Here is a 21,361-nt window from a genome sequence, read left to right on the forward strand (position 1 = left end):
TTTCAAGAGTAGATACCTTAATGTCCCTTACCCATTTAGCCCATCCCCCCCCCCAACCCTGTTCTCCATATTTAAGCATTTTTTATGTTTTGTCCCCTCCCTGTTTTTATATTATTTTTGTTTCCCTTCCCTTATGTTCATCTGTTTTGTCTCTTAAAGTCCTCATATGAGTGAAGTCATATGATATTTGTCTTTCTCTGACTAATTTCGCTTAGCATAATACCCTCCAGTTCCATCCATGTAGTTGCAAATGGCAAGATTTCATTCTTTTTGATTGCTGAGTACACTCCATTGTGTGTGTGTGTGTGTGTGTGTGTGTATGTACCACATCTTCTTTATTCATTCATTCATTGATGGACTTTTGGGCTCTTTCCATACTTCAGCTATTGTGGATAGTGCTGCTACAAACATAGGGGTGCATATGTCCCTTCGAAACAGCACACCTGTATCCCGTGGATAAATGCCTAGTAGTGCAACTGTTGAGTCGTAGGGTAGTTCTGTTTTTAATTTTTTCAGGAACCTCCATACTGTTTTCGAGAGTGGCTGCACCACTCTCGCTTGCGTTCCCACCAGCAGTACAAAAGAGATCCTCTTTCTCTGCATCCTCGCCAACATCTGTTGTTGCCTGAGTTGTTCATGTTAGCCATTCTGACAGGTGTGAGGTGGTATCTCATTGCGGTTTTGATTTGTATTTCCCTGATGATGAGTGATGTGGAGCATTTTTTCCTGTCGGTTGGCCATCTGGATGTCTTCTTTGGTGAAGTGTCTATTTGTGTCTTTTGTCCATTTCTTCACTGGATTATTTGTTTTTTTGGGTGTTGAGTGTGATAAGTTCTTTTCAGATTTTGTATACTATCCCTTTATCTGATATGTCGTTTACAAATATCTTCTCCTATTCTGTTGGTTGCCTTTTAGTTTTGCTGATTGTTTCCTTCGCTATGCAGAAGTTTTTTATTTTGATGAGGTCCCAATACGTTTTTGCTTTTGTTTCCCTTGCCTCTGGAGACGTGTTGAGTAAGAAGTTGCTGTGGCCAGGATCCAAGAGGTTTTTGCCTGCTTTCTCCTCGAGGATTTTGATGGCTTTCTGTCTTACATTGAGGTCTTTCATCCATTTTCAGTTTATTTTTGTGTATGGTGTAAGAAAGTGGTCCAGGTTCATTTCTCTGCATGTCGCTGTTCAGTTTTCCCAGCACCACTTGCTGAAGAGACTGTCTTTATTCCATTGGATATTCTTTCTTGCTTTGTCAAAGATTAGTTGGTCATACATTTGTGGGTCCCTTTCTGGGTTCTCTATTCTGTTCCATTGATCTATGTGTCTGTTATTGTCCTAGTTCCATTCTATTCTGATGATTATTACAGGTTTGTTTGTAATACAGCTCAAAGTCTGGAATTGTGATGCCTCCAGCTTTGGTTTTCTTTTTCAAGATTGCTTTGGCTATTCGGGGTCTTTTCTGGTTCCATATGAATTTTAGGATTGTTTGTTCTAGCTCTGTGAAGAATGGTAGTGTTATTTTGATAGGGAATGCTTTCCCAGTCATTTCTTGTCCCTTCTTCCAAAAGCAACTGCTGATTTCTGATTTTTTTAATCAGAAATTAATTTAGCAGGTTCTAGAGTGTCACATAAGTGAAATCATAGAATGTGTACTCTTTCGTGTAGGACTTCTTTCATTCAGCATAATGTTTTTTGACATTCATTCATGTCTCTTTATTGTCCAGTAATATTCCTTTTGTTAATATACCACTGTTTGTCCGTTCTCCTTTGAGGGGCATGTAATGATTTCCAGATTTTGATTATTATGAATAAAGCTGCTGTGAACAGTCAAATACAAGTCTTTGTGTGAACATATGCTTTTATTTCTCTTGGGTAAATTTCTAGGGGTAGAATCATCAGGTAGTAGGCTAGGTATATGTTTAGTTTTATAAGAAACTGACAGATAAATTTCCCAAGTGGATATACGATTTTACACTCTGCCTACAAGGTACGAGAATTCTGGTTGCTTCATATCCTTGCCACTCAGGTGGTTGTATTTCATTGTGGTTTTATTCTGCATTTCCCTCATTAGTAATGATATTGATCACTTTTTCCACCTGCTTATTGATCATGCATATATTTGTTTTTGTGAAGTGTCCACTCAGATTTTTGCCCCCCTCCCTTTTTTTTTGGTTGAGTTTTTAAAAGTTCTTTGCATATTCCAAATATAAAGCCCTTTATCAGTTATATATTCTCTGAAATTTTCTTCCATTCTCTGACTTAGCTATTCATTTTTTAATTGTATCTTTTGATGAACAGAAGTTTTAATTTTAAGGATGTCTAATTTATCAAGTTCACTTTTATAGTTTTTGCATTCTTTGTCCTAAGAAACCTTTACCTACCCTGAAGTAGCAAAGATGTTCTCTGTTTTCTTATGGAAGCTTTATCATTTTAGCTTTTATCTTTATGATCCATCTAGGCTGGTTAGTTCAGTTGGTTAGAGCGTGGTGCTAATAGCTTTCATCTTTATGATCCATCTCAAGGTAATTTTTCTGCATGGTGAGAAGTAGGGGTTGAGGTTCATTTTTTTCCTATGTACCTATTCAGTTCTTCTAGCACTATGTGTTGGAAAGACTTTCCTTTCTCCATTGGGTTACTTTACACCTTTGCCAAAAACCAAATGACAATATGAGTCATTTGTATAAATAGTAGGCCTATTTCTGAGTATTATTTTTTAAAAATGTTTATTTATTTTGAGAGGGAGAAAGAGCGAACATGACTTGGGGAGGGGCAGAGGGAGAGAGAGAATCCCAAGCAGGCTCCGCACTGTCATCGCAGAGCCCGTTGTGGGGCTCGAACCCACGAACCTGAGATCGTGACCTGAGCCGAAATCAAGAGTTAGACGCTTAACTGACCAAGCCACCCAGGCACCCGTGTGAGTCCTATTCTATTGCATTGGTATATTTGTCTATCTTTATGCCATATCATACTGTTGTGATTATTATGGTTTTATAGTAAGTTGCGGTCAGAGAAATTAAGGTGTTCTGTTTTTCTTTTAAGGTTGCCTTGAACCTTTGCACTACCTTTGGGTCCTTTACACTACCATATATGTTTGAGAAACAGCTTGCCAGTGTCTACAAAAGCAAAAACAAAACTGGTGAGACACAGTTGCCTTGAATCTGTAGATCAATTTGGGGAATATTGACATCCTAATAATATTGAGCCTTCCAATCCATAAATATGTGTCTGTTGGTTATTTAGGTCTTTGTGTTACCAACATTTTGTAATTTCCAGTGTACAGGTCTTACACATCTTTTTTTAGATTTCAAAAGAAATTTTTTCTATTTCATATTCTTTGACACTATTCAAGTAGAATTAAATTTTTAAATTTTTATTTATTTATTTAATTTTTTTGAAGTAGTCCCAATGTGGAGTTTGAATTCACGACCCTGAGATCAAGACCTGAACTGAGAACAAGAGTTGGACGTTTAACCTACTGAGCTTCCCAGGCACCCCAGAAGTAAATTTTCAAAAAAGGTTCCAACCATTTCTTGCTAGTTTGTAAAAATACAATTTATTTTATATATTAATCTTGTACCTCCTACTTTGCTAAATTTACACATGAATGTCTTAGTAGTTTTGTAGATTCTTTAAGATTTTCTGTGTAAACAATTATAGCTTCTGTGAACATACAGTTTTATTTCTTCCTTTGAAATCTTAAGCCTTTTATTTCTTGTAAACATTATAGCACTGGCTAGGACCTCCAGTATAGTGTTGAATAGAAGTGGTAGAGTAGAGTAGTTCCTGCTCTTAGGAGGAAATGTTTACTATTTTACCATTAAGCTTGATGATAGCTATAGCTTTTTTGTGGATGCTCTTTATCATAGTGGGGAAGTTCTCTTCTGTTTCAGATTTTCTGAGAGTTCTTAACATGGTTGGATGCTTAGTTTTGTCAAATAGTTTTTCTGCATCTATTAAAATTATCAAATAGTTTTTCCCCTTTATTCTGTTAATAAGGTGAATTACATTGATTTTTTTTTTTTTCAAGTGTTAAACCAGTCATCATCCTTGGCATAAATTCACTTGGACAAGATACACTTTTGTTTTTATATATTGCTGGATTTGACTTGCTATTATTTTTTAGGGATATTTGTGTCTATACTTACTGAAGAACATTGATCTATATTATTTTGATTTTTTTTTTTTTTTCAATTTTTTTTTTTTTCAACGTTTATTTTTTTTTGGGACAGAGAGAGACAGAGCATGAACGGGGGAGGGGCAGAGAGAGAGGGAGACACAGAATCGGAAACAGGCTCCAGGCTCTGAGCCATCAGCCCAGAGCCCGACATGGGGCTCGAACTCACGGACTGCGAGATCGTGACCTGGCTGAAGTCGGACGCTTAACCGACTGAGCCACCCAGGCGCCCCTATTTTAATTTTTAAAAATTTAGTTACATTGATTGCTGAGGGAGTAAAGTTAAAATGTTTATGGTTATAGACTTCCCTCTTTTTCCTTTTAATTCTGTGAAGTTTTCTTTCTTATCCTTTGAGGCTATATTGTTAGATACATATATATTTATGATTATTATATATTCTTGACAAATTGGCCATGTTATCATTATGAAATGTTTCTCTTTATCTTTGTCATATTCTTTATGTTAAAGTTTACTTTATGTGATATAAATACTACAGTCTCATGTTTATGTTTTATATGGTGTATATTTTTCCATCATTCATCTTTAGCTTATCTACATTTTTATGTGTCCTGTAGACAGCATATAATTGGATCTTTCTTTTTGATCTCTTCTGACAAGCTGCCTTTTAAATAAAGGCTTTAGGGGCGCCTGGGTGGCGCAGTCGGTTAAGCGTCCGACTTCAGCCAGGTCACGATCTCGCGGTCCGTGAGTTCGAGCCCCGCGTCGGGCTCTGGGCTGATGGCTCAGAGCCTGGAGCCTGTTTCCGATTCTGTGTCTCCCTCTCTCTCTGCCCCTCCCCCGTTCATGCTCTGTCTCTCTCTGTCCCAAAAATAAATAAACGTTGAAAAAAAAAAATTAAAAAAAAATAAATAAATAAAGGCTTTAGTCAGTTTATATTTAATGTAATTATTGATATGGTTGAATTTAGGTCTACTCTTTTACTATGTAAATCGAATATTAATTCTTGAATATTCTTTAGAGTTTGATTTTAATTTGGCCTTTCCTTTCCCAAATACACATCTGTTACATTATTCACTGGCAGTATTCATTATAAAGAAAAACTACATACCTGCTACTAATGTTGTATTAGAAAGACTTGTATTTTTCTCAGATAAGGTATTTGAAAAATTTTCAGAGTCTTAATTGTAGAAACTTAGAATTATTGTCCCTTAGATTTTTAAATAATTAAAAAATTTTAGATATAATATACGTTAATAAAAGGCACTTTAAATTGCACATAGATGAATTTTTACAAATTAATCACACATGTAAACACTAACATGATCAAAGTATAGCACATACCCATTACCCTAAAATGTTCTGTGTTCCTTCTCAATGACTGTCCTTACTTCCCCTCAGTTCCCAGGTAAACACTGATCTGCCTTCTGTCACTGTAGATTACACTTATTTTTTCTAGAGATTTGTATCTAACTTCTTTCACTCAGCATATTTTAAGGATTTATCCATGATATTGTCCTGGATGTGAAGTATGTCAATAGTTTATTCCTTTTTTTTTTTTAAGATTTTCTTTTTGAAAGCAGTTTTAGGTTTACAACAAAATTGAGAGGGAAGGATGGAGATTTTCCATGTGCCCCCTGCCCCCACACATGCATAGCCTCCCATTATCAACATCCTTCACCAGAATGGGACATTTTTTCTTTTTTTTACCAAGGGTGAACCTATCCAAATTCCATAGTTCACTTGAGGGTTCACTCTTGGTATTGTACATTCTTGGTGTTGCACATTCTGTGGGTTTAGACAAATGTATAATGACATATATCCATCATTATAATATCACACAGAGTATTTTTCACTGCCCTAAAAATCCTCTTGCTCTATTTAGTCATCTCTTTTCTCACACCTCCCCCACCAACAACCACTGATCTTTTTACTGTCTCCATAATTTTGCCTTTTCCAGAATGTTATATAGTTGGAATCATACAGTATGTAGTTAAGATTGGCTTATTTCACTTAGTATTATGTATTTGAGGTTCCTCCATATCTTTCATGACTTGATTGATAGCTCTTTTCTTTTTGGTGCTGAGTACTATTCCATTGTCAGGATGTTCCACAGCTTTTTGATCCATTCATCTTCTGATGGCCATGTTGATTGCTTCCAGTTTTTGGCAGTTATGAGTAAACATAATCATGCTGCTATAAACATCCATGTGTGGTTTTTATGTAGACCTAAGTTTTCAACTTCTTTCTGTAAATATCAGGGAGTGCAGTTGTTGGATCATATAGGAAGAGAATGATTAGTTTTGTAAGATACCGCCAAACTGTCTTCCCAAGTGACTGCACCATTTTGCATTCCCATCAGCAGTGTGTGAGGGTTAGCTCACGTCCTTGTCAGCATTTGGTGCTGTCAGTTTGGGCCATTCTAATAGGTCTGTGTTGATAGCTCATTGCTGTTTTAATTTGCGTTTTTCCGATGACAACTGATGTGAAGCACCTTTTCATATGCTTATTTCCCCTGTGTGTCTTCTTAGGTGAGGTGTCAGTTGAGGACTTGAGCTGATTTTTTAAAATCAGGTTGTTGGTTGTTGTTGAGTTTTAAGAGTCCTTTGTGCGTTTAACAGTCCTTAATCAGATGTGCATATTCTCCCAGTCTGTGGTTTGTCTTCTAATCCTTTTGATACTATCCTTTACAGAATAGAAGTTTTCAATTTTAATGAGGTCGCTTTATCAGTTATTTCTTTCATGAATTATGTCTGTTTTGTATCTAAAAAGGCATCACCATACCTAAGTTCAGCTAGAGTTTCTTTCATGTTATCATCTAGAAGTTTTATAGTTTTGTATTTTACATTTAGGTCTCTGATCTATTTTGAGTTAATTTCTGTTAAAAGTGTAAGGTCTGTGTTTAGATTCTTTTTTTTTTTTTTTTTTTTGCATGTGCATATCCGGTTGTTCTAGCACTATTTGTTGAAGAATCTCTTTGCTTTATTTTATTGCCTTCACTCCTTTGTCAAAGACTAGTTGGCTATATTTATGAGGGTCTGAAATAGGCTCTTTATTCTGTTTTATTGATCTGTTTGTTCTTTTGCCACAACCACACTGTTTTGTTTACTGTAGCTTTATAAGTCCAGTATCATCAGTCCTCCAACTTTGTTCTTTTCTTTCAGTACTGTGATGGCTAATCTGAGTCTTTTGCCTTCCGTATAAACTTTAGAATCAGTTTGTTGACATCCATAAAATAAATTGCTGGGATTTGGATTGAGATTGCATTGGATTTATAGATCAAGTTGAGAAGAACGGACATCTTGACAATGTTGAGTCTTACTATCTATGAACGTGGAATAGCTCTCCATTTGTTTAGTTCATTTTCCATTTCATTCATCAGAGTTTTATAGTTTTCCTATACAGATCTTAAATATATTTTGTTGGATTTACACCTAAGTATGTCATTTTGAGGGGTGCTAATGAAATGGTATTCTGTTTTTAATTTAAAATTCTACTTACTCATTGTTGGTATATAGGAAAGTAATTGACCTTGTATCCTTCAACCTTACTTAAACTCTTATTCATTCAAGGAGGGTTTTTTTATTGCTTCTTTCCAATTTTCTCCATAGGTATTCATGTCATCTGCAAACAAAGATATTTTTGTTTTCCTTTCCAATCTGTATACCTTTGATTTCCTTTTCTTTCCTTATTGTATTCTTCCAGTATGATATTGATGAGTGGTAAGAGGGACATCCTGATCTTAGTGGGAAAGCTTCAAATTTCTTACCATTAAGTATGATGTTAGCTATAGGTTTTTTGCAGGTAGTCTATCAAGTTGAGAAAGTTCCCCTCTATTTCTAGTTTACTGAGAGTTTTTTTTAATATGTATTTTTTAAATATTTATTTTTGAGAGAGAGAAACAGAGTGCAAGTTGGGGAAGATCAGAGAGAGAGAGGGAGATGCAGAATCCGAAGCAGGCTCCAGGTTCTGAACTGTGAGCACAAAGCCTGACGTGGGGCTTGAACTCATGAGATGTGTGATCATGACCCAAGCTGTAGTCAGACACTTAACCAACTGAGCCACCCAGGCACCCCTACTGAGAGGTTTTTTCATGAATGTTGGATTTTGTCAAATGCTTTTTTTTGATAGGATCTGTAATTTTTCTTTTTTAGTCTTTTGATGTGATTGGATTACATTAACCGGCTTTTGAATGTTGAACTAGTTTTGTATACACAGGATAAATTCCACCTGGTCATGGTGTAAATTCTTTTTATATTTGTTTAGATTTGATCTGCTAAAATTTTGTTGAGGATTTTTGCATCTTATGTTCATGAGAGATACTGGTTTGTAGTTTTCTACAAAAAGTTTTTGTAGAAAAAGTTTTTCTTTTGTAGAAAAGTTTTTCTACAAAAAGTTTTTTTTTTTTTAATGTTTCTTTATTTTTGAGAGAGAGCACAAGTGGGGAAGGGGCAGAGAGAGAGAGGGAGACAGAGGATCTGAAGCGGGCTCTGCCGCTGACAGCAGCAACCCTGATGCGGGCTCAGACTCACGAACTATCAGATCATGACCTAAACTGAAGTCAGATGCTCCACCAACTGAGCCACCCAGGTGCCCCATGTAGTTTTCTTTCCTTCTCGTGTCTTTGTGTGATTTTGGCATTAGGATAATATTGGCCTCATAGAACGAGCTGGGAAGTATTCTCTCTTTTCTGTCTTTTCAAGGAGATTATAGGGAATTAGTACAGGTCCTTTCCTTTCCTTTCCTCTTTTCTTTTCTTTTCTTTTCTTTTCTTTTCTTTTCTTTTCTTTTCTTTTCTCTTCTCTTCTTTTCTCTTCTCTTCTCTTCTCTTCTCTTCTCTTCTCTTCGCTTCTCTTCTCTTCAGTAAACTCTACACTCACCATAGGGCTAAACTCACAACCCTGAGATCAAGAGTTGCATGCTCCACCGACCAAGCCAGCCAGGCGCCCCTGTACGGTTTTTCTTAAATGTTTGCTAGTATTTACCAGTGATCCCTTTGGGCCTGGTGCTTTTTGTTTTGGAAGGTTATTAATTATTGACTCTTTAATAGATATTCCTTTTTAATGTTGAGTTGTGGTCCATTGTGTGAATATTAAAAACAATTTTTTAAAATATTTGTTCATTTTTGACAGTGAGAGAGATAGAGTGTGAACAGGGGAGGGGCAGAGAGAAAGGGAGACACAGAATCTGAAGCAGGCTCCAGGCTCTGAGCTGTCAGCACAAAGCCTGATGTGGGGCTCGGACTCATGGACTGTGAGATCATGACCTGAGCTGAAGTCAGACGCTTAACCGACTGAGCCACCCAGGTGCCCCTACTGTGTGAATGTTATACAATTTTGTCTGTGCAGTTGTTCTAATATAAACTGGCTGCCCTTCTTTCTGGTGAGAAGTCAGTGACTGTTTAAGTGTTGTTTCCTTCGCTGTATTGTCTCATTTTTTTCTATAGCTTCTTTCAAGTTTTTCTCTTTGGTTTTCAGCAGTGTGACTTTGATCTGCCCGGGTGTAATTTTCTTCATATTTTTCCTGTTTAGGGTTTTTTTTTTGAGCTTCTTAATCTGTAAAGTTATGTCTTCTACCAAATTCTGTGAAATTTTCTGATATAATTTGTATATATTTTTTCTGTCCCATTCCCTCCTTTCTTTCTGGGACTCTGCTTTCACATATGTTAAACCTTTTGATATTGTCCTACAGCTCATGGAGGCTCTGTTCTTTTCTTTCCAATCTTTTTCACTCTGTTCCTCATATTGATTTATCTTTAAGTTCGTTTATTCTTTCTTGTATCGTTTCCATTCTGTTGTTAAGCCCAGGCAGTGAATTTCATATTTCCAGTATTGTATTTTTCAGAGTTCTGTCATTTCAGTTTATCTCTTTTTTATAGGTTCTGTTTCTCTGCTGAAAATTCTTATTTGTTCACTCCTTGAGAGCATATTTTTTATGTCCTTTTTCATGGTTAAAGTAGATGCTTTGAAACTCTTGCCTGCTGGGGCACCTGGGTGGCTCAGTTGGTTAAGCGTCCAACTCTTGATTTCAGCTCAGGTTCTGATCTCATGGTTCATGGGTTCAAGCTCCCATGTCCACTGCACTGTCAGTGCAGAGCCTAATTGGTATTCTGTCTTTCTCTCTGCCCCTCCCTGACTTGCTCTCTGTGTCTCTCATAATATAAATAAAATAAAAAACTTTAAAAAATGAAGTAAAATAAAATTCTTGCCTGCTAATTCCAGCATCTTGGTGACCTTGAAGTTTCTGTTCATTGAGTTTTCTTTTTTGTCAACCAGGAGTTGGAATCAGAAAAATTGTCCTAAATAAAAAACCAGCATAAAAGTTACACACTTTATGATTCTATTTACATGAACTTCTAGGAATGACAAACCAATAGTGAGAGAAAGTAGATCAGTTATTGTCAGTGGGTCAGGGTAGAGGGAAGAGATTGATTGCCATATCGTGTTCAGGGTGTGCAGACCATATAGTCTCTGTTGCATCTACTCAACTCCGTTGTTGTAGCATGAAAGCAGCCATGGACAATATGTAAATAAAATGAGCATGACTATGTTCCCCCCCAAAACTTGATTTATAAAAATAGCTGGCAGCCTGAATTTGACCCACAGGCCATAGTTTACCAACTCCTGCTCTTGACTGTGGATCATATTTCCTGTTTCTTTGTATGTTGGTAATTTATGGTTAAGTCCTGAGTATTGTGAATAGTATATTGTAGAGACTCTGGATTTTGATGTACTTCTCCAAAAAGTCTTGATTTTTTTTTTTCCATTTTTAAGTCATTATTATTTTTTTTAACTTGTTTCATTTTTTATTTTTTTTAAATTTACATCCAAATTAGTTAGCATATAGTGCAACAGTGATTTCAGAAGTAGATTCCTTAATGCCCTTTACCCATTTAACCCATCCCTCTCCCACAACCCCTCCCGTAACCCTCAGTTTGTTCTCTATATTTATGAGTCTCTTCTGTTTTGTCCCCCTCCCTGTTTTTATATTATTTTTGTTTCCCTTCCCTTATGTTCATCTGTTTTGTCTCTTAAAGTCCTCATATAAGTGAAGTCATATGATTTTTGTCTTTCTCTGACTAATTAGTGTAATACCCTCCAGTTCCATCCACGTCGTCGCAAATGGAAAGATTTCATTCTTTTTGATTGCCGAGTAATACTCCATTGTGTGTGTGTGTGTGTGTGTGTGTGTGTGTGTGTGTGTGTGTGTACACACCACATCTTCTTTATCCACTCATCCATCGATGGACATTTGGGCTCTTTCCATATTTTGGCTACTGTTGATGGTGCTGCTAAACATGGGGGTGCATGTGTCCCTTTGAAACAACACACCTGTATCCCTTGGATAAATGCCTAGTAGTGCAATTGCTGGGTTGTAGGGTAGTTCTGTTGTTAGTTTTGTTGTTTTTTTTTTTTTTTTTTTTTTTTAATTTTTTTTTTTCAACGTTTATTTATTTTTTGGGGGACAGAGAGAGACAGAGCATGAATGGGGGAGGGGCAGAGAGAGAGGGAGACACAGAATCGGAAACAGGCTCCAGGCTCTGAGCCATCAGCCCAGAGCCTGACGCGGGGCTCGAACTCACGGACCGCGAGATCGTGACCTGGCTGAAGTCGGACGCTCAACCGACTGCGCCACCCAGGCGCCCCTGTTGTTAGTTTTTTGAGGAACCTCCATACTGTTTTCCAGAGTGGCTGCACCAGCTTGCATTCCCAAAAAAGTCTCGATTTAAAAAAAAAAAACAAAAACATTTGTCTTATTGAGCTATTTCCTTAGCTAGACTTAAACATCATACCCTTGTTTGATGTGCAGCAGCTATGGTCTCTGGTAAGTTTATTTAGCTGTAACTGGTGAATCTCTTCTGTGAGACCATGACCTGGACTGAAGTCAGATGTTTAACCAACAGAGCCACCCAGGTGCCCCATTAGATGCTAGTTTGTTATCAGATGTGTGTTTTGCAGATATTTTCTCCTATTCTGTGATTTGCCTTTGCATTTTATAACAGTGTCTCTTGAAATGCAGAAATTTAAGTTTTGATGAAATCCAGTTTTCCAGTTTACTAGGTTTTTCTTTTGTGGCTCATGCATTTTGTGTCCGAAGAAATCTTAACCCAAAGCAAAAGTACATTTAATTAGAAGAGTTACAATTGTTTACATTCTTGTAAGTCTCTTTAGTGAAAGAAGCTTAATTCTCCTATCTACTTCTACATTTAATCTTTTGCAGTACGTCGTGGGTTTGTTTTTTTTTTAAGTTTAGTTGTTATGTATTTTGATGGGGGGAAGGGCAGAGAGAGAGAGAATTGCAAGCAGGCTCCACATTGTCAGCATGGAGCCTGTCTCAGGGCTCGATCTCACAAACTGTGAGATCGTGACCTGAGCCCAGATCCAGAGTCCGACCTTAACTGACAGAGTTCTCCAGGCGCCCCTGCAGTATGTTGTTTTGATTGAAATATGTGAAGAAAATCTGGTGATACACAGATAGTTGGAAAAGGGAAGGGTGTTTTAATAGCCTTTTTTAAAGATAATTGTGGATATTTTTGATAGTACCCCAAAACTTGACTGGTATCTTAAAGGTTAGTTGAATCTGTTGGCTTAAGTTGCACTTTGAATGGAATTTTTAACTGTGTTGTATAGAGGAGGACAATCCCTTCCTTCTACCCTGTTGGGTTTAATGTCTGAGGCCCATTTAATTGACAGAGATTAACAGGAGTAAGAAAACAACCCATAAGTACAACATGCATACACATGTGGAAGAGCTCAGTGATGAGTAGCTGAAAAGGGTGGTTAGAGTTCGGGGCTTATCTACCATCTTAATAGGTGAGGGGGACAGGGAGAGAGGTACTTACGGGAAAACAAGGGACTTCTTAGGAGGGTGGGGAGAAAAGACACTTATGGGACTTTTTGGAAAGATAAGTGGCTTTTCAGGAAAACAAACTTAAGCTTATGATAACAAAAGTTCGTGATAATATTTGTCTGTAGGTATGAGTGGTTTCGTTCTTCTTCAGGGCCATAAAACTCTCTTGGAGAACGGATTTAGCGTAGTTTTTATTCATGTTCTCTCTCCTGGGAGTAAGTCTGCTCTGAAGAAGAATTTATGACATCCTTATTTCCCAGAAGTTGCTGCTTTTAGGAAGATAAGGGAAGCTCCCAGAAGGCTTTTCTTCTGCATCTGTTGAACCTCAGATGTCTTCAGCTTAGAATAATTTTTATGCCAGCTCTGAGGTTCTGAGTGGGTTCCATAGTTGATTTGGTAGCACAGTGCATTGATAATTTGGAAACTATTGGTTTAGAATTATTCAGACCTTCTAAGTGTTGGCACAGTTTACCGTACAGCATATGAAGAACCTCATTTGTTGATGTCACCATCGATTTCGTCAGAATAGTCTTTACCTAGTGGGAATCTTGCAAGCTCCCAGTGGCTGGTACACATTTTCCAAAGTACTAATTTTTGCCCGAAAGCTCAAAATTGGTTGTAGGTGATAAATATTGTCAGTTGTTTCCTTTGAAATAGCAAGAGTACGCCACTCATTTTCAAGGACATATCTGCCAGACACTGAAGTTCAAATAACCATAGTTTGTCTCTCAGTGGTTCTTGTAAGTAAAAATGGTATTTCATGAAAAAAGAGGCTAGTTCAACTCACAAGTCAAATGGTCTCACAAGTGCTTTTCCATGAGACAGCCATATACTTTGGTCTGTAGCATTTTATCAAACAGTATTTTAGAAATGTTTATTTTTAGAGGTTGAGATTTAATAAAATTATTACACTCTATGGCTTCATCACAACATCGTTAAGTAAAGCTTAAACCATGAAAATAAAAAGTCATTCAGCTTAGATTATGGGAGCATAACTTATGTTTGTTGCCAAGAATTCACATACAACATTATCTTTGATGCTTAGTTGGTGCCCATACTAGACGAATAAAAAAATAGCAAGTCTAATTGCGTCTGTAGATTTGTTGGTTTGTAAAGCAAAATTACAATTCTTCAGATGAGATCTTAACTAAGTCTTCAAATTTGCAGCAGAATCTTTAATTTGATGAGTTACTGTATCATCAAAAAGTGACATTGCCATCGTTTATTTTACTGACTTTTCATCCAGCAGGCATGTAGCAATGTCAGCTGGACAAGGCTGTGCTTCTCTGGTTAATGCAGTACAGTAGTTTCCCTGGCTAAGATGCTTCTTCGGTGGCTTTTTCATTTCTGGTTTGAAAGCCTTTAATGAGATTTTTATGAATTTTAAAGACTTCATCACATCTGCTTTTAAAATAGTTCCTTTTTCTTTAAAGTCTGAATGATCTCAAAATGTCACTATAACTTAACTGGCACAATATAATTAAAAATGTTCTGTGGCTTAAGATACAGTAAAGTAAATTGTGAGCGTCTATAAAGTCAAGGAAAAGATGGCTTTTGTCGTACTTCGGTTTCTTATTTATAATTTTGCCCAATTTCTTTGGAGTAGATTCTTTCCATGAGTCAGAAAACTGTAGGTCACTGCATCCTTTTTAGGATCTGTGAGATGTATACATTGCAGCTATGGGTTGAGAAAATGAGTCTTCTCGTCTCCCTTTTTTGAGCCAGTGATTCATTTTTCAATGTAAGAGGAAAGTACAGATAAATTTCCTTTTATTTTAGAAAAAGTTATATTGTAAAGTAATACATTTTAGATAGAACTTAAAAATGAGAACATTTTCAAGACATCTGGGTGGCTGAGTCAGTCAGTTAAGCGTCTGACTTCAGCTCAGGTCATGATCTCGTGGTTTGTGGGTTCGAGACCTGCATTGGCTCTGTGCTGACAGCTCAGAGCCTGGAGTCTGCTTCAGATTCTGTGTTTCCCTCGCCCTCTCTGCCCCTCCCCCAGTCGCATACATGCTCGCTCTCTCTCTCTCTCAAAAATAAACATTAAGAAAAATTTTTTTCATTTAATGAGAAATTTTTTAAAAATTAAAAGAAATTATTGTAAACAAAATGATAAGTTCTTGTTTCTACCTAGATGCCTGGAGAACTTGGAAATTTTACAGTGATTATTTATTGGACAATAATGAGATTATAGAGATTATAGCAAGTATAAAGATAGCTATAAAAGCACAACAGAAGTACTGAGAAGGGAAAAAAAATTGAGAGCTTAAATTATGCCTTCAACCTACTATTTTAAGACATGTTAGAAGACATAAGAATACAGAAGCATATATTCCATTAGCCATCAGTGATGATACTATCATGTGTTGTGTAGCCTAGGTCAGGAAAATCCATTGTAGACTCATGAGGAGATGAGATTGACAAAGGCAAGTAATTTTAGTGTTACTATGAAATTAGTTTTTGCTTCATAGACCAGGCCCTCAAAGGTTTTGGGGACTGTGGACTATGTTTTGCAAACTGCTGTTCTAGATTATTTCTTCTATATCTAGGGCTTCCACTACTGTCTTTATGGTTGTGACCTTGATCTGTACCCCTTGCCCAGACTACACCCCTGAACGTTAGACTCCTGCATCCACTGCCTGCAACTTTCTGGACCACTTCTCAGCTGAATGCTCTCTTACTCTTTGGCCTTTGCACATACTGTTTGTTCTGCCCAGTATTTCCTTGCTCCTTGTGTTCACCTGGCAGACTCTTGGATTGCGAGTTTTTTGGGGCAGGAACTGGGCATCTTTATATTCCCAGGGTTTAGCATGGTGCCTAGCACCCTTTGCTGCTAAGTAGATTTCTTGAATTATGTTGAATCAAGGAAGAATTCTAGTCTCATAAACAAGTACATTTGCAATTGAAGCCTGGGGTAAATATTTCTGCTTATGTCTGATCTCATCCATTCTATATCGGTTAGTGTTAGTGTCCGTTTCGGAGTAAAAGATTTTAGATTTTATAACCTCTACCCCCACTTCAGGAGAGCCAACCCCTTCATTCAACAGTTTTTGTTTTGTTTCCTTTTGCCTTGCCTCGAGTATAGTATATTCTGAAAGGAAGACACTTGGGCTGAGGACCCATCTTAATTTTTAGCTCTGTGTCTGACTGTTGAGAGGATTTCACAAGACACTTATCATCTGCTTCTCTCCATTAAAATCACTGAGTTCCACCACGCCTTGTGGTGGAAAATTCATATGCATATATTTTCGTTTCTCTGAAGGAGGACATTCTACCATCCAAATGAGATAACTAACATTAAGTTCTTCCTATATGCCAGAGACTGTTCTATGTGTTTTACATATGTTAACTCATAATATACATAACAGCTCTGTGAGAGGTAGACTCTCGATATCCCCATTTTATGATAGGGTAAGTAACTTGCCAGAGGGTCGCATAGATAGTAATACGGCCTGGATTTGAACTCAGAGCTTAGTTTTTGGCTCCAGAGGCCATGCTTTTAACTACTCTGAGTAGCTTCCTCTTCAATCTAGGTACATTATTTTTATCATTAACCTGTGTTAGTATACATGCACAGATGCTTATAATAGTATTTATAATTGTCAAATTGAAAATAACTTAATACCTAAATAGATAATGGTATGTATGTACAGTGGATAGTTATTTAAAAATTCACATTTTGGCGGTGCCTGGGTGGCTCAGTCAGTTAAGTGTCCTACTTCAGCTCAGGTCATGATCTCACAGTCTGTGGGTTCGAGCCCCACGTCAGGCTCTGTGCTGACAGCTCAGAGCCTGGAGCCTGCTTTAGATTCTATGTCTCCCTCTTTCTCTGACCCTGCCCCCGCTCACACTCTGTCTCTATCTCTCAAAAATAAACACTAAAGGGGCGCCTGGGTGGCGCAGTCGGTTGAGCGTCCGACTTCAGCCAGGTCACGATCTCGCGGTCCGTGAGTTTGAGCCCCGCGTCGGGCTCTGGGCTGATGGCTCGGAGCCTGGAGCCTGTTTCCGATTCTGTGTCTCCCTCTCTCTCTGCCCCTCCCCCGTTCCTGCTCTGTCTCTCTCTGTCCCAAAAATGAATAAACGTTGAAAAAAAAAAATTAAAAAAAAAAATAAACACTAAAAAAAATTTTTTAATAAAAATAAAAATTCACATTTTTGAAGAATACTTAATGATATGTAAAAATAAGATAGGTTAAAAAAGTAAGACAAAGGTCACAGTTTCTGTTTGAAAGTACACATAATGGATTTATATGTTACGTATGTGTACATAAATATACAAATATTTATTTTAAAAGACTGGAGAGAAGTATAATAATGATTTTTTTGTGAGTATTGCAATTGTGAGAAATTGAATTAAAAAAATACTTTGGGGGTGCCTGGCTGGCTCAGTCAGAAGAGCATGCAGCTCTTGATCTTGGGGTCATGAGTTCGAGCCCCACGGTAGAGATTAAATAAATAAACTTAAAAAAAGAAAACTTTATTAAAAAAACTTTTTTTAATGTTTATTTATTCTTGGAGAGAGAGAGAGACAGAGCACAAGCAGGAGGGAGACACAGAATCCAAAGCAGGCTCCAGGCTCTGAGCTGTCAGCACAGAGCCCAACGTGGGGCTCGAACCCACAAAGCGCGAGATCATGACCTGAGCCAAAGTCGGATGCTCAGCCGACTGAGCCACCCAGGTACCCACCCCCCCCCTGCCAAAAACTTTAAAAATAACATTTGTTTTGGGGGGTGCCTGGGTGGCTCAGTTGGTTAAGTGTCCGATTCTTGGATTTGGCTCGGGCCATGATCTCACAGTTTCATGGGTTCGAGCCCTGCATCAGGCTCTGCTGGCAGCAAAGCCTGCTTGGGGTTTTCTGTCTCCCTCTCTGTGCCCCTTCCCTACTCGTCCTGTCTATGTTTCTCTCAAAATAAATGAATGAACTTAAAAAAAAAATAACATTTTTTGGATACTTCACGTGTGCTGGGTAGCATATTAAATTCTTCATGTGTGTTTTCTCAGTAAATTCTCCCATCAGTCCCATGATGTAGGTATTACTCATTTTTCAGATGACGAAACTGAATCCTAGGACAATTAAGTAACTTGTCTAGGGTCATACAACCAATAACTAAAGGAGTTGGAGCCTCTATATGAGACTCTTTTATATTTTCTAAAGTTTTTATAATTTGTATTATTTGCATGATCAAAAATAAAGTTAATTTTAAAAAGTATGCAAAAATTGGGAACTACAAGTCAGACTTACACAGTCTGCTGTTTACTTATTTGAATCATTGATTCCCTGAACTAGCTATGCAAAATAACAGAAGTATGGGACTAGAAAGAAATTAGACCAGGAATTAGAAAAGTTAAAATAGACTTACTGGTTTCTCTTGTACCAAGGATTTTTATGACCATCTACTATGGGGAACGGATTCTTTTTCTAGGGTGGATTACAGATCTGCTGCATATGTTAGAGGCTAGTTACCATTTGATGAAGTTGAGCACTTTTGACTGTTTAAAAATTCTTTGACCATTTTTGTGGTGATGGTTAGTAGTTCCTTTTGTCTTGTTGGATCCTGGTGAGGTAGATGTGGCCATTGCCCCACAGGAGAAGATTTTTGTGTGTGAATCTGTGGAATGTCCGCATGGACTTGGTAGAAGGATTTTTCTTATATAAATGTGTACCTATGTTTGATAAATGTGTTTAATGAAAGAGACACTCAGTGACCATCTGTAATCTTCAAGAATACCATCAATCACAGAAGGCAGCTGTCATGTTTTTCTACATGTTATCCCATTGTCAGGGAGTGACCAGAAAAGCTAAATGGATCATTGATTGACCCCGTGGCATAGTTCACGTGTTCTTACGGTTAGAGAATTCTGACTCCTTGTGTGTATTTTACTTGAGGAGTATGTGTTGTAGCAGGAAAACACAACTGCCTATGAACTTCTGTCTAAAGAATTAGTAGAGAATTCCTCTTTTGGCAGGATGTTAGTTTGGGAAGGACAACACATAGAGATTAAGAAGAAAATCCCTACCTGGTCATTTCTATCTATCTGACCTTGTCGGTAGAGGGACAGACTACTGTTTGTGAATCAGTGAATGGTTGTATGTGTCACACACATACACACCCACACTTTGTGAAATGGGGAGCAGGGCTATGTGAAGGGTCAGATGTAAGGAGAAGGCACCTCAAAAACTTGTAAGTGGATCACTCCCTTTCATATGTGTGAAGCTACCAAAAAAACAGAAGAGGACTAAAATTATTTATTTTACTGAAGAGAAGTGTGAACATTTTTCTTAAGATGTAACTCTTCCTGACCTTTTCTTCTTCTCAACTTTTAAAAATACAGTGAAAAATTTTCAACATTCCCATATTCTTTCCCACTGATCTGGATACTCCTTTGCCTTTCAGCCACAAAACTTAACTATAGTCCAGTGTCATGTAAGGAGCTCCTCCTGCTGGCTCTGTACCTGTGGTCCTGAGTAGGGTGCTTGACCCTCCACATTCTGCAAAACCCCTCAGAACAGGCACACGGGGCAGTTGCTCACCTGACCCTGAGTGGGTATATTACATTCTCGGGATGAGGCTGGGAGGGTGATGTAAGAAGGGAGGAAACTGATGGAAATATGAAACCCTGAGATGTGAAGAGAGCATTTTTTCCTTCTGAAGAATGTTTACTATGGCTAAGAAAATAGGAAAATCGGTAAGCCGGTATCTGTATGCCTAGAAGTGATTCAGTGCTTGCTGCATTAGAAGTGAGTATTAAGCGGGACCCGTGTTTGGTCCTGCATTCTTCATACGCGTACTAAAAGACAAGTTGAAAAAGAAGAGGAATGCGATATGGTTCCGAGCCTTCCTCGAACATAGAACATTCTGCGTTCATTGGATTTTGTCCTCAGGGCACTCTTTCCTGCTCTTGGTAACATTTTCTTTTAGCAAATGGAGACATGAACATTTGTGTTTTCAAATATGGGGCCTTTATGCAGTTACAGACCACTTTAAACATTCTGCTCCTAGATCTATATTAATACTTACAGTAAGACTTCCTGTAACATACCTGCTAGATCAATTTCAGGTTTACTTTTGCCTTGATGTCCCTTAGCAATCTTGTCTTTCTCTCCTTACTCTTGTTCTTGGTTTCTTCCCTTACAGAGAAGTGTGGGAAATGGAACTAGATAGACTCAAGAATCAGGATGGCGAAATAAATCGGAACATTATGGAAGAGACCGAACGGGCCTGGAAAGCAGAGGTGAGAAGAGCTCTGTGTGGAAAGCCTTGATATGAGGCTTCCAGATAATAGAACCTGTTGTCTTAGAGTACGCTATAGTACCTTATATAACATAGTATACTATATATATAATATAGTATATTTTAGTATCATATGGTATTGTACTATTGTATATAGCATAGTGTAGTATTCTACCACTAAGCCATACAAGTGTTCTACCATATAGCCACTAAGTAAGCATTTGGTTTCTTAAAAAAAAAATTTTTTTTTTTTACATTTATTTATTTTTGAGAAACAGAGTGAGACAAAGCGTGAGTGGGGGAGGGGCAGAGAGAAAAGGAGACACAGAATCTGAAGCAGGCTCCAGGCTCTGAGCAAGCGATCAGCACAGAGCCTGATGTAGGGCTCGAACCCACAAACTGAGATCATGACCTGAGCCGAGTCGGATGCTCAACCGACTGAGCCACCCAAGCGCCCCTAAGCATTTGTTTTAACTTCGTGTTTAGCTTCAGGTATATAAAATTAACAAAGTATCTGTGTGTGTATGTGTGTGGTTTCCTCAGATCTTATCACTAGAGAGTCGGAAAGAGTTGCTGGTATTGAAACTAGAAGAAGCAGAAAAAGAAGCAGAACTGCACCTCACTTACCTCAAGTAAGTACCTTCCCATTCTAGAGTCAAGGTCCTGCAGTTTTGTGTTTTGTGTATGTGTGTGTGTGTGTTGAGCGGGGCGCAGGGGCGGGGTGGGTGGGTGGAGGGGGAGTTGTTTTGTTAGGTTTTTCAAACCCTAGGCCAGCTCATCTGGCATTTGGTCTGTCTTCGCAGGAATTTCAAGGCCATCCTTGTCTGCACACTAGTCATTGTTCAGTGATTTCTCTTCCCGTATTTTATAGCTTTGTATTTTTTATTGTGTTGGTTCCGGTTGGATAAACAGTATTTCTTTATGGTGTCGAAGCATAACGGATATCTTTGGAGACTTGTTTCTCGCGCAGTCATTTCTCTTTCTGCCGTGGAATCTGGAGGGCCCTTGTGGCATTTCCAGGCAGACCAAAAACCCTCTGTGGTGGGTCCTCTTTCTTTAATAATTGGCTTAAAAAATGCTGGAGTTAGAATGAAGCAGATGACTTAGGGCCCTGGCCGCCTCCTGCACCTGGTCTGACCTTGCCAGGCCTG

The 21,361-nt window shown here is 38.0% G+C and overlaps 1 protein-coding gene across 4 annotated transcripts in view; it reads left to right on the top strand.

The window, feature by feature from the left end:
- Positions 1-21,361, top strand: part of RNF214 (ring finger protein 214) — a 50,298-nt gene that overhangs the window by 23,641 nt on the left and 5,296 nt on the right. For all 4 annotated transcript variants that reach the window (XM_045482949.1, XM_045482951.1, XM_045482950.1 and 1 more), the window contains exons 7-8: positions 20,115-20,211; positions 20,754-20,842. In XM_045482949.1, coding sequence (XP_045338905.1) covers positions 20,115-20,211; positions 20,754-20,842 — 186 coding nt within the window. The remainder of the gene's footprint in view (positions 1-20,114; positions 20,212-20,753; positions 20,843-21,361) is intronic.

The sequence above is a fragment of the Leopardus geoffroyi genome, chromosome D1 (assembly GCF_018350155.1).
Source record: "Leopardus geoffroyi isolate Oge1 chromosome D1, O.geoffroyi_Oge1_pat1.0, whole genome shotgun sequence".
Taxonomy (NCBI): domain Eukaryota; kingdom Metazoa; phylum Chordata; class Mammalia; order Carnivora; family Felidae; genus Leopardus; species Leopardus geoffroyi.